The 14,018-nt window shown below is 39.5% G+C and overlaps 1 protein-coding gene across 1 annotated transcript; it reads right to left on the bottom strand.

The window, feature by feature from the left end:
• Positions 1-1,611: 1,611 nt before the first annotated feature.
• Positions 1,612-12,460, bottom strand: LOC141912882 (uncharacterized). The gene is made up of 15 exons (XM_074804303.1): positions 12,187-12,460; positions 10,811-11,628; positions 10,370-10,508; positions 9,911-10,068; positions 9,488-9,652; positions 9,162-9,251; positions 8,403-8,581; positions 7,695-7,884; positions 6,691-6,865; positions 5,995-6,174; positions 5,718-5,912; positions 5,177-5,416; positions 4,703-4,886; positions 4,149-4,302; positions 1,612-3,651 (listed from the first exon to the last, which is right to left on the bottom strand). Exons 1-15 carry the CDS (start codon positions 12,434-12,436, stop codon positions 3,484-3,486), a joined length of 3,285 nt encoding a protein of 1,094 aa, XP_074660404.1. The 5' UTR covers positions 12,437-12,460; the 3' UTR covers positions 1,612-3,483.
• Positions 12,461-14,018: the final 1,558 nt, after the last annotated feature.

Here is a 14,018-nt window from a genome sequence, read left to right as displayed (position 1 = left end):
TTAATTTATCAAATTAGGTCTAGATGTATATAGATCCCTCCAATAGTGTGTGTAAATAGTATGTTGTAAATAACGTTTGTTATGTTTCAAAGTGCTTTTATCTACTGTTTTTGTAAATAATTGTAAATACTGTTTTTCCTCCATATACCATGGGAATGGTTGGAGTGTAATAAATATTCGTATTTGCAGTGAAAATTCATTGATTTTCAGGCACTGAAAACTGATTTACTAATCGGAAAAGCGGATTCAAATTTAATTGAAACGTACATGAAATTGAAGCGCGGTAACCCAGTGCCACTAGCCACGCGTAGTGGGATCCTCACTTGCCACAGTGGTTGTGCCGGTACCCAAACATTTACTCTATGTGCCTGATTGCTACATCTATAGCGTCAGGACTGTAAATTTATCATCACCCGGTCTAGAATCAGGCAAATAGAACTTTTTTCAAATGTATTCTTATGATATTTGACCAAGTTGAGACCGGTTCTGAGTACTCGGTTGCGTTAAGGAACAAATACTCTACGTCTTCAAAAGAAAATAATCGTAATTCTGAAAAATGAAAACGACTCATTTAAACAACTATTTAAACACAAATAAGTCCGAGCAGCACAAAATCCGAAGCAGACAACATGACGTACCACAGTTCTATACAGCGAAATCGGCTTAATCCGGATCATTTGAGAAAACTGGATTAAACAGCATAATCTATACGCGTGTTTACGTCGACTGGACTCAGGACTACATCGAAATCTAAATTCAACCGATCCGGATCGCGCTGGATCGTAACGTATGAAAGTATTACGATATTCCTCGAGTATATTGGAGCAGGTCGAGTGAAACACTGCTGGAAGATTATTCAGTTACAATATTCTCTCAGGTTACGCGACCTCCCTTCGTAGAAGCCATCCATGATTTAGCATGTACGCATGACAGGATGGATGATAATGAACAACTCCATTGTCACCACCAAAAACTCCGTAACCACAGCAGGATTTGAACCCACAAACCCAGGATTTTACGAGAAGCCAGTGATCCCTTTCAATTGGGTCGGGCGGCTGAGTTTATCATCGATTGTACCCCGGATATCTGTACACTCTGTACCCGCAGCTGGGTTCCAAAATTTTGAAAAAACGTGCGTACCTGCTAAACGGATGGTTAAAAGGAGTAAATATCTATACATGATGAGGTAAGAGCTCCTTGAAATCTGATCATTTTGTTTTTATAAATGCATATATTCTACACTCCGAAGAGAGACATCCCGCAAGAATAAAGTACTGCGTATAGTTAGAATACTGGTATACACACTTCAGTTTACCGGTAGCAGACGGCATTTCGTGTAGAAAGAGAAATGCTTCCTGATGATTGGTCGACGATCAATGCCTCCTGTAAAGTTTTGTACCTGATGTAACTTTTTCAGTATAATCATTTTACCCGATTTCTATGGTATTTATATATATATATCTATTCATACATATATATATATATATATATATATATATATATATATATATATATATATATATATAATCAGAGGCGTTACATGTTGTTTTTATATATACATCATATGCAAAGCCATTCGAAATAAATCAGTACATTCTGATCAGACCGTTTTCTACCTGAAGGGATTTTGTTTCGTTTTTTTCAATATTTCATATTTCCACAGTTACAACGCAGAAGAATAGCGCATTGTTTTTTTTCTATCTACCGGTAATATTTTCACCGCTAGAATAGAAAGCAGTGTCTCACAAATACTGCATTGTTTCATATCAAGCCAAGAACACCATCAGTGTATTGTTCAATGCAACAAGAACAGTGCATCGTTTCACGTTTACAATACACACATGTGACCTTGCACAGATATTTGTGATCGCGCGAAGGAAGTTCAAATGACGTCCCCGTTGAAATGCGCGAGAACACAACGTAAGCCGCGCAGCTCGCTTCGGTTTTAAATCCTATTGGATCAGATTTTCAAATTTGCAACTAATACCTTTAGCAGCAGGGGTGAAAATTAGTATCGGGTGCTGATGACGGGGTGGATCGGAAGGGTGCAGGTGGTGCGTACCCCTAAGTGTCCTCTGCATTTCGAAAAAATGAGTTAATGTTTTCCAATAAGCTTTCTTTCACGGTGCCCTTTTCAATATATGACATGCCCTATTTTGGGGGTACACCTGTCCCTGTGAATCGGACCCTAGATCCGCCCGTGGATGATCAGAATCTGCCGATTTATTTCAAATCACCATAGACTGGCAGTGGTTTATCAAATGCTGCCACGCATTCACACATTCTCATGACACATATTATGCGTTGATTTTTAGTTCCTACGACAGACGAGATTGAGTAAAATTCCGGTCAAATTTTACGTCTGCAGAGAACTGGGAACCACAATTCTCTAACTCCAACCCCTTTTTTGAAAGTTACATTTCGCTATGAAGGTAGTGAAAACTTCTCGATTGATAAATGAAAGTCACACGATAGAATTCTATGCGAGGAAATTGATGAAACCACCGCAGTCATCGACTGTTTAAGCCATAACTCAGTAGTTTCATTTTGATAAATTCTATTGAGGGATTTTTAATTCATCAACAGCTAACACGGATAAGAGCCTTTTATTCGACTAATCTCTCTGACAATTTACTGATATCTAATTATTTGTACAGCCTTCAAATGATTAGCCTTAATACTAAATACAGTAAAAGAACTGGGATCTTTCTCATTTGACACATGAGAGACCTTGTTAGAATTTGTTCATTTACGATGTTTTCAAACAATATAGTCACATTTCAAACTGTGAATGCTTGAGCGACGATGTAGATTATTTTCTAGTTTTATCTAGGAATGCGCACGCACGCACGCTTCGTCATCATCTCAGTTGTTTGATTTAAAACGATGATTTCGAGGAACTTTAGAAAGAGTAAAACACAGCCTGTCAACTGATAGTAGTTGCAGAAAAAACTCACAATTCGAAGAAAAGACTACAAAAGTATTTGGCATTTCGATTCAATTCTATAATAAGCAATTTTCAAAACTGCTCATAAAGTTCAATTGAAACATCACAACTCTCTAAGTTTTTCTTCATATTTTAGGGTTTTTTCCCGATTGAATTAGACAGTTACTTATCCATCGAAACCCAAGTAGTTTATATATCCAATGACTTGAATAGTATTGAAATTTTCCCAAACAATCACTACGAAGTTCTCAAAAATGAGAGGCATATATATATCCGTAGATAAAATACACCAAGTTTCGGAAAGATAGGATTAATACTTAAGGAATTTGAAAGTTAGAGTTGACAGACGGACAGGCGATGATGGTCGAACCCCCCGGAACCCCTCGATTGAAGCAGAGTTAAAAAGAGAGAAAATACCGATTAGCATTCGAGGTTAATCGAAGCTGACCGGCGATCAATGCCCAAAATTTAGTTAATACTATCATTTCAGTTGTCATGTTCGTGCAGGTGATAATTCACGGTCATCGTCGTTCGTTTTATGTAAACCCGAGATCTTGAAGGTTGATCGTTGTGTTCGGAAATTCGATGTTGCCGTGGTGACTGTCGTCCGAGTGCAACAATACGGTTTTGAAGTCGTGGTCGACGCCCGGGGAAAGTTCGCTGTCGTCTTCGTAAACGGGCAGAGTCGGATTCGGAGGATCATCCTGAACGAATACAGAAACGGAAAATCGATCGTTTTAACTTCGAACGTAAGAATCGCGTTAATTCGCTTCGACGAATTAACAGAAATTAAAATTATTTAATTATTGACGCAAAGAAAAGTTATCATTGGATTAAAATCAGAAAAATTTGCACTGATTTTAGCTTTTTTTATGATTTAAGCTAGATTCATAACTTAATCCTTATTGACAGTGGACACGGACAAGGGTCCAGCCTTCGATCCAAGACCAATTCTAAGGTCCAATACCCATTTTAGCAACTTCGCACAAGACTATTTTGATTGTAGACTAAATCTATCAACATAACACCAATCACAGTTTATGATTTAAGACGATTTTATGATTTAGGTCTAAGACCGGCACATCTGGAACCTGGGGCTTAAAAAATAAATACGACCAATTCAGGACTTAAAAATCGCAACTGTTCAACTAGAATTAGTACTATTCCAATTGAGAGAAATGGCAATAAACGTGTATGTTACCTGCAATAATTGAGTTGTAACGTAAGTGACGCCGGTTTCAGGATCCCGGAATGTAATCGCTTGAGACGCCATCAAATCGGACGAACTGTACAATGAAGAGGCCATCGACGACATCGGTGAAGTGTCTGATAATATTTGCAGCTGATGTTCGCGACTCTTCTGAATCGCTTCTGTTACAAAAATCAAAAATACAACTATTGAATAAGAGTTCAGTTTGGCTTAGTTCACAGTTTAATGCTCATTAACTATTACTAATTAATACCCTAAAGTGCTGGAGATAATTTCAAAAAATCTTTAAAGATTCCACCCCAGTGTGTTGAACAACGGGCAAACCGCTATAGTGTGTCTACACCGCGGTGCAATGTGTCCGAGTTACTAATATTTCACTATGTTTGAAAGGCGCTGCTATGTTGCAATAGAGATAAAATCTAACTACTCAACATCAATACACCGTGATGTGGTGTACTAGCTTCCATCAGATTCCAAAATCTAGTGTACTGCATTGATTTATACACCGCACTGTGGTGTAGACACACCGAACATGTTAAGTTGACATGTAGATACGACCCAACCTACACATACCTTGCAGACTGATAACGCCCAGAGTTGAACCGTTTTCTTTCATCATCTGTCGACGTTTCTTCGCTAAATCGCTCATCAGTTTGTTGCTGTGGAAATCCGTTCGAGCCGAGCCTTCTTCATCGCGTACCGGCGGTACAGTGATCAACTGGTCGACCTCTGAAACAATGAAAACAATCGCATTGACTGAACGCTTATTATTATTATCATTAACGCTTAAAAATTATGGAACTTTGGAAAATTTAGGTTAAAATTGAACTATTCTGGCCTTTTTCTGGGCCTATTTCAATTTATTCTTAACTTTCTATGCAAAATTCTCTGGAAAGTAGATTTAAATTGAATCTGCCCTTGATATAGTAGATGAATTGCAACAGAATAAGCTGTTCACGATGAGAAAGTTAGTCTGAACGTTTAGGGGTAATCAGTGGTATACACACTGCAGAACGAACCTTGATGCACGGTGGCTGATGGCGGGGCTTCGATTTTAACGTATTGAGGTGTTTGCATCTGTTGTGCGGTGACTAGTAACGCGGTCGCGCTGCTGTTGCTACCGATAGCGGTCGACTCCGTAGTCGAGGAGGTCGAATAATGTCCGATATCTCCGCTGACGAACAGTGGCTGCGTTATTAGACTCTGTTGCTGCTGTTGTAAAGCTGTGGTCACTAGAACATTCTCGGTTGTTGGTAAAGCTTTAAAATCAAATACTTATTCGTACATTTTCTATTATAACTATAGGACAATGAAGACGGTAGTTCCACAGTTGAGTACCCAGTTCCTGGACTCAATTTTGAAATTAGCTTACTCACTCCTCAAAATTTATGGAGTTTTCAAGGACCTTTGGGAATTTTTTTCAAATTCAAGGATTTTCAAGGTCCTTGAAAAATATTTTTGGTATTGAAGGAGTTTTCCAAGAATCAAGGAGGCATAGGGACTCTGTGTTTTTTCATTTGAAGACAATTATCAAATCAAGAGTTTGTTTTTCATTCTTACCCGACTGAATATATTCGGCTGGGTTGATATTAGCCGGTGTCAAGACGCCATTACTCGACAAACATTGCTGCAACGTCTGTACGCCGGCGCCATCTTTCAACGGCGACGACGATGACGACGACACGTGAAGCGATTCGGTAGCTAATGTCTCCTCGTCGGCGAGCAGCGACGGCCAAATATTGATTTCACCGGATCCTTGAATAAAATATAAATAGATGAGTATGAAATATATATGAATGAGGTTGAACTTACAAATGTACTTCAGATTATTACATACCTGATAAAGACGTTTGAAGGGTCAAATGTTTATTGATGTGATTGCGCAAGCTGGCCTTCGTGCCGTATTTTTTCAAGCAGCCCTCTAACGGACAGTGGTATATAATCTTTTCGCCCGACTGGTCGTGTTTTTTCATATGCACGTACAAACTGCTGCGCGCCGTGAATTTACAATCACATCCTGCAAGAATGTCGAATGAGAAAACATTTGTCATAAGATCTGTGAATGAATATCAACAGTAGGGGGGGGGCAGGTTGATTAAAAGTAGGTTAGAGAGGAAAATGGTGAACTAATGCCATGAACTAATAATTGAACTAATACCATGGAAAATTGCAATTTAAATCTAAACTATGGCATTTATCTATCAGTAAACTTTCACCCTTTAATCAAAGGTTTTGGGTGTATCTTTTGTCCAATACGTCCATTCTCCTAAGAGTTTTGGATCGCGTCAACACCCATCTCAAAACTGGGCCGGTCATTGTCGGGCCTAAAATTCGGCACTATTACTGAGGTATTGTTAGCATTAATCTTTAATACTGTGGTCTGGATTCGTCACAATTGATGATTAGATTTTGATTGTCAGCCCAGCAATGACTGGGACCGTAAGGGCTTGCAACGCACTGTACCAAAAACTGGGCCAGTCATTGTCCGGCCAAAAATTTGGTCAAGCGACTTAAACTTAAAATCGATACGTACCTTCGACGGGGCAGATAAACGGCCTGTTTCCGTTGTGCGTAATGAGATGACCCTTCAGATGTTCGGAACGCATGAACCCTTTATTACAGATCATACACACGTATTTACGTTCGCCAGTGTGTTTTCGCTGGTGTCGAGTCAGTTTACTAGCTGTCGCAAACGACCAACCGCAACCCTGAATAACAATCAGAAAATTATCGTTAAATTATCGACTCCATTTCTACAGGAATACATCACCGCGCATACAGACATCATTGATACGAGCAACAACTTCACAATTGTTTTAAGATATCCACCATAATACATCGAAATATTGAACATATTTGCATAACTAAATGATTTCAATCATTAACCCCCTCGAGGCCGCGGTTGCTCAACGGTGACTTTTAACCGGCGGATGAATTACGTAGTAACAATGAACTTGTGATTGTTACTATGTCAACTATCCAATCATTAACTCTAACCAACTTTTGAGCAACTAATATGCTACAACTTAGCTATTGAACGCCGTAACAAAACGTGCACAGGTATCAATATAAATAGAGTATTTGATTGATTCTGTTTCTACAAATCTACTGTGAGTTTTCATTAGCTACAACTTCACTGTTGAATGCCATAACAAAACATGCACAGGTATCAATATAAATAGAGTATTTGATTGATTCTGTTTCTACAAATCTACTGTGAGTTTTCATTAGCTACAACTTCACTGTTGAATGCCATAACAAAACATGCACAGGTATCAATATAAATAGAGTATTTGATTGATTCTGTTTCTACAAATCTACTGTGAGTTTTCATTAGCTACAACTTCACTGTTGAATGCCATAACAAAACATGCACAGGTATCAATATAAATAGAGTATTTGATTGATTCTGTTTCTACAAATCTACTGTGAGTTTTCATTAGCTACAACTTCACTGTTGAATGCCATAACAAAACATGCACAGGTATCGATATAAATAGAGTCTTTCTTTTTTTTTGTTGATTTAGTAAAACTGACCTCGAACGTGCAGTGATATGGTTTCTCGCCGGTGTGCATACGCATGTGTTGTTTCAGACGACAGTAACGTTCGAATTGTTTACCGCATTGTTCGCACGTCAACGGCTGAGACGTGGTCTGGTGTACGCGCGCGTGAGACGATATACAGTTCAACGAGTTGAATACGCGCGGGCAACCCTCGTGAGGACACCTGCAATACGACGAATTATTCTTGTTATATAAAACATTCTACTAGTTCTACGTGAGGACACCTAGATTATGTCAAATCATTCTGTTTACAAAATTCTGATCAATTTTACATAAAACATTCTACTATTTCTACATGAGGAAAACTACAATATATCAAATCATTCTGTCTATATAAACCTGATCAATTTTACCAAAACATGACACACCTGGCAGCTATAGAAATGAACTGATTACATATTTCATTGCATTTTTAGGATTATGCGGGTTAGGATCCTTGCAGAATGGTTCAGAGAGTAGATTAACTTTCTGTTAGTTTTTGATGAGATTGAGTACTAAGTCTACTCTTTAGTAATAATAACAGTAGAGTTGATTGTCTCGGATTATTGCAAACCAATCTTTTAAAATTTCCCTTCTCTAATTTACGCAATGCCGACTCATCATTGCTACAATCGGTTGCCTCTTGCGAAGAAAATTGTTGCCATGCAAATACGCTGTCAACAGGACAATTAATTAACTTACTTGTACAATTTCTCATAACCGGGATGAACTCGCAGGTGCATTTCTAGTTTATGTTTACTGCTGAACATTTTTCCGCAGTCGGGCGCCGGACATTCGTTGTTCTCGCGGTCGTGTAAACGTTTGTGCGTATTCAAATTGTAAATTGTCGTGAATGTTTTACCGCAATCCGGTTTATCGCACTGCAACATAAAATACGAATTATAAGATATAAACATTTAACACAAATTAGATGACAATTTAAACCAGATAACGAATACAGTATAGCCACATGTCGTGAAGAACTCAGATATAATGGATTTATCTTATATAATCAAGAATTATGTGCCCAATAAGACGATAAAACCGGCTGGACGTAACAAAGTACCAAATACATATTTTCTGGTCACCTGGAGTTTGTTGTAACAAGGCTTCACTGGCCGGTTACTGAAAAGTTGGTTAGAGTTAACCAGAGTTATCCAGTGGATAGTTGTCGAAGTGACAATTAAAAATTCATTGTTACTATGGTATTTATCCACCAGGGGCCAGTTGCTCATATGTTGGTTAAAGATAACCGGCCGTTAAATGCCATAGTAACAATGAAATTTCAATTGTCACCATATCAACTATCCACTGGTTAACTCTAACCAACTTTTGAGCAACCCGCCCCAGCCAGTTATTTGTAACTAATTTTTGAGCAACTGTCTCATGGGCTGTAAGACTAACAGCTATTTCAAACAGTCCATCGATTCTACTTATAATGAAGTTGTTTACAAAACTAACCTTGTATCCTTTTACTTTTTGGTGACACTCTTCGTGGCGTCTGAGTCTGTAATTTGTCGTGAACGCCCAATCACAACCTTCGACAGAACACTGAAATATACAGCAAACAAAATACCAATAAATTTATCTATTATTCTTCTATCTTTTCGTTCCAGAATATGACTATCAGGATAAAGTCGAAACGTTGGATGAATAAATTTATAGCTGAAAGGAAACACTTTGGACTTTATCTTTCATTATATAAGAGTTGGATTTTCTATATATCTTCTATTCATTTGCTGCAATTTTTAAAAATCTAATCTCGTCGCGGGGCAGAGATATTTTACCTTGAAAGGTCGTTCGCCGGTGTGCTGCATTAAATGTATCTTCAGTTTCGATGGTTTCTGGAATGTTCTCTTACAATCGGGCATCGAACACACGTAAATACGATTTCCGTCTTCGGATTTTTCGGGAATAATCGGTATCGACGACACCGGTTCCATCGTCATCGGCTACGCAATGAACAAAACATCGCAATAATTAATATCGTTTGGTTTTAATCTCAGGTCACTCGATTAAAACCTTACAGTTAGGATCAAGCCACACGAAGCATAAAACGATGAGCGAATAATCAGGGTGGCCACTTTTATTTGGCTTGCTTTTAGGACTAGTACATCTTGAGAGGGATGCTTTGGTGGAATTTCGCCCCTCTTGGGACACTCTGGTAAGATCCATCCATTGGAAAACGAAATAGACTAAAAATTACTCACATCAAGAATGAGATCTTCAGTGATTAATGTCGAATCATTTACGACTCTCATTACGACATTTTGATTCGTGTCTTTGGCTTTATTGGCGAGTTGGTGCTGTTGCGGTTGTTCTGGTCGACTGTTAGTGTTATTACCGGTCAACGGTATCAGCAACAATCCTGATTCAAATAGAAAATAGTACAACAGTGAACTGATACATTTCATTCTCCTTCCGTGTTCTCTACGAGGGCTTCGATAACTTAATCTGGATTTCAAACTATTCTAGGTTTTCTAAGAGTCCACCTATACATAAATGTATCTAAAACATGAAGTTATATCCTCCAGATTTATCATAAACCGGATGAATCTAATTTGTGCCAAATGATCCAAAATAAGCAGGGTATAGTATTGTAGAACTAGACATGTTTTTATATACACCCACAGTATCCAATCTCAGGGATCGTTAAGAATCTTACTAACCATCTTTTTGATTGGTCATTGCAGAGTCAGTCAGGTTCGATGTTGAACTAAGCTGCACGTTCGGTTTTATATCCTCACGAGCCAGAAATATCGGCTGCGACGTTGCCTGCGCGAGCTCTGTAGTGTTTATCTGTATCACCTTCAAAATCAAAATAGTATCGACATCAAAATCTAATCTAATTCAGGAATAGGTAAACAATAAATTCAAAATTCCAGCAGCTTAAAACAGTAAAAGACGGCAAACTGTAATTAAACGCTAAAGAGATGGGCCATCCTCCCTCGGCAGGGATTCGAACCTGATAGCAAAATAAAACAGGATTTCTGATTGGCTACTAATGACATCATCTTAGCTGCGCATGTAGCTTTTGTAGCGTGGCAAGTCTTGATACCATCAGGTTTGAATCCCTGACGGGGAGGATGGAGATGGTCTAACTGACGTACCTGTTGTCCTTGCGGAGTTTGAATGACGATCTGAGCGATATTCGTCGATGAATTATTCGATACGGTTATCGTCGACGGACCGCTCGGATTCTTTACTTGTTTCGACTTCGAGCCGGCGACGACCGGTTTGATCGCGGCGATGTCCGGTTTTCGTTCTAACGCGCCGCAGTCGTAGTCCATCATTTCCTCACTCGCCGCAGCAACGGTCGGCTCGTCGTTTTTATTTTCGTCGTCGTCGGCTGCCGACACGACGCCGGATAAACCGACAGTTTCGTCGTCATCGTCGTCGAATTCTAACCCGCCGTTCGGCAGCGGACTCATCAACATCGCCGCCGTGCGATCGTTCTCTTCGTCCAGGTCTAAATTGACGAATTCGAAACTCGACAAATCTTTACAACTCGCCTCGAGCATCTCGCGTTCCTCGACGCTCAGATTCGAGCCGCGTTCGAGCTCTTCGAGACACGCGCGATCCTGCGCCGTTAACCCGTGTATACCCGTCGTACCGTCCGCGTAGTTACATAAATCCAGACTCTTCGCCGCGACGCCGGTCGATTCGGTCGACTCGTCGACCGGCGGAAACGAGTCGGATAGGTTAACGACCGATATATCACCGGTGCTGTTAAACAGATCCTCGATCGTTACGCATTGAGTGATTTTCTCTTCAATACATTCGACCCGCTGGTCGTCGACCGTTGACTCCTCTCCGACCGAGCCGTTACCCGTGAAATCGAGATTTTTAGCCATGAATACGTCGACGATGTTCTGGGCATTGTTGTAGCCACTACTAGTCGCCACGTTAATGGGAACATTTTTCGCATCTGAAATAAATGAAATCTTCATTATCAGCAGCGGTAACTATCGTAGAATAATGGTTTTATGATTTAGCCGTAACCTGCCATGGGTTAACGCATTGTCTCTAAGGACACTGATGAATATGTAATGAGGTTTGAATTTTTAACAGGGCAAAGAAATGCTTAACTTAAGTAAGGAATGCTAGCGAATGAAAGAAGGCTATAAGTAGACGTACTGTACTTGGCCTATGACAGTTATTAAGCATTAGGCTTGCGTGAATTATCATTGAGATTGACAATGACTGATAATAGGATAGGTATATAGTGGGGTCAATACATTTTTGCGCCAGGTCCGAATTAAGGAATGTGATAAACTGTCAAGTTGGTAGTCCATCAAATTTTGGATTATTTCAATTCGCCACACTACTTATTCACAGGAACCATGGTGGTGCCACAACAATACTATTACTATAATTTAATTATCAATAATGGGATCATTATGTGTTGAAGTACTCGGGCTGGGGTGTGGGGACAGTAGTATAGAAAGGAGTACTGTCAGTGTCAATGCCAGTCAGTGGAGCCTACTTCTTGTTATTGTTGTTGTATTGTTGGAGGCCGACTCATCGTGCCGCTGCTGATCGGCGCCATCTTGATTTTGTATCAGTGTTTGATCCGCGCTGCTGGTATCGATGCTCGTAATATCACCATTCGTCGTCGTCGTGTCGCTCGTTTTTGACAGTATCGACACTGCTTTCGCCCAACCGGGTCCGGCTCCATGTGAGTCCCCGTGGGCGCCGCCATTTTTTCCTGGAATAAGGCCCCCGTTATTCGACATAGTCGTACCCCGTGTAGCCCAATTCATCCGGGGTCCCACACATCAATTTACAGAAAGCAGGCTTCCTCGTCGGTGATTGGTTAATTCAAGCCATCAGTAGCTGATTTGCTCGTCGAATGCCCGTACGATGACGTCACTTGCCAGGAAATATTGAATAGCTCAATAGGTAGCAGCACTGCATCTACCAATTCAATCATACTTTTATTGACCTACTGATACTCCTCACTTGCCATGGTATGCTCCAATCGCAGGCACCCTGGCAAGCGAAGATGCAGGTTGTGGAACACGATAGAAGTAACCTTCCAAGAAGACTTTGATTTCCAAAGAGCGATTTTACTATGTAGGCTGAATTTGTAGTTACAATTCCCCTCCAAACTATGTTTTCAAGCAATTGCTGTTACCATCACTATTTCCACTCCATGTCCTCAAGATAATCACAATCCTAAACATTCTCTTTGATCGCCTGACAACAAATATGAAGTAAACTAAGTTCATTACAAAATGAAGTAAATTATTTTTCGAATTTATTTTTCTTTTTTTTACACTGGTATAGACAACATTTTTATCATCTCAAACTTATAGTTCCAGTCATCTACGAACGATCGATTTACATTGTCGGTGTAGTTATGTAGTCGCAGTTTTGAGGTGAAAAAAATATCATTATTTTTCAAGAGTTCGTTTCTCATCGTTTACAACTTCAACTTCGTTCTTCTCCAGTGACGTCTCTTGGCGTTGTATCTGAAAACAGATAAAATCATAGATAGAGAATATTAAACAAATAGTTGGACGAGAAGATACACAATACCCTGTTATTTGATTTTGTACTCAGTACGCCTGATGATGGCTAACAGTTGTTAGCCGAAACGTCGCTCCTCAAATACAATCATTCTGATATAGAATTTTTCAATCTTGTCTTCGTTATTGTGGGATTTCTCTCGTCATAAGACGAAAAGGTCAAATTATGCAACAAAACAACTCAACTTCTGGGATAGTGCCACAGAGAATAACCCTTCCTTTAGATGAGCTGGTTCCATGATCTTGAGTCTTTACTGGTCTTAAGTTGTTAAATTGGCCATGGAACTAATTTAGTCTTAGACATGGTCTTAAAATTGAAACCCTGACTATGGAACCGGCCTCAGATCATTTGTGACCTATGAAAATAATCCGGTTTATGGGAAATCTGAATAAAATATCAATTCTTGAATGGCTGGATAACCCGATCTACAAGGGTTCTACCTTGCAAACAATTTCGCTTAATACACATAGCCCTAAAGAACACCAAAAGTTTGGCTATGCCGTGGCAGATAAAAGTAACGCTTTCTAACTAGCGCCATCTAACAAGAAATTTCAGAACTTGAATTCGCCGATTATTCCTTGATCTGCCTTGTAGCCTCTCTGAAAACAATAATTGACTCACCTGATAGTATTACCAGTTCTCATTCGAACCCATTGTGGGATTGGTCGATTTTGTTTCAGCTTTCTGGCAAGCTTCTGTTTAATTCGGAAAGTCTTGTGGGCAGCCTAAAAGTAATATACCGGTAATAAGCATTGATTGAAAATTACTGACATTTCGACACAGTTC

This window comes from Tubulanus polymorphus, chromosome 11 (assembly GCF_964204645.1).
Source record: "Tubulanus polymorphus chromosome 11, tnTubPoly1.2, whole genome shotgun sequence".
In the NCBI taxonomy this organism is placed as follows: Eukaryota; Metazoa; Nemertea; class Palaeonemertea; order Tubulaniformes; family Tubulanidae; genus Tubulanus; species Tubulanus polymorphus.
The sequence above is the reverse complement of the archived record's forward strand: the minus strand, read 5'-3'. Positions and strand labels throughout refer to the sequence as shown.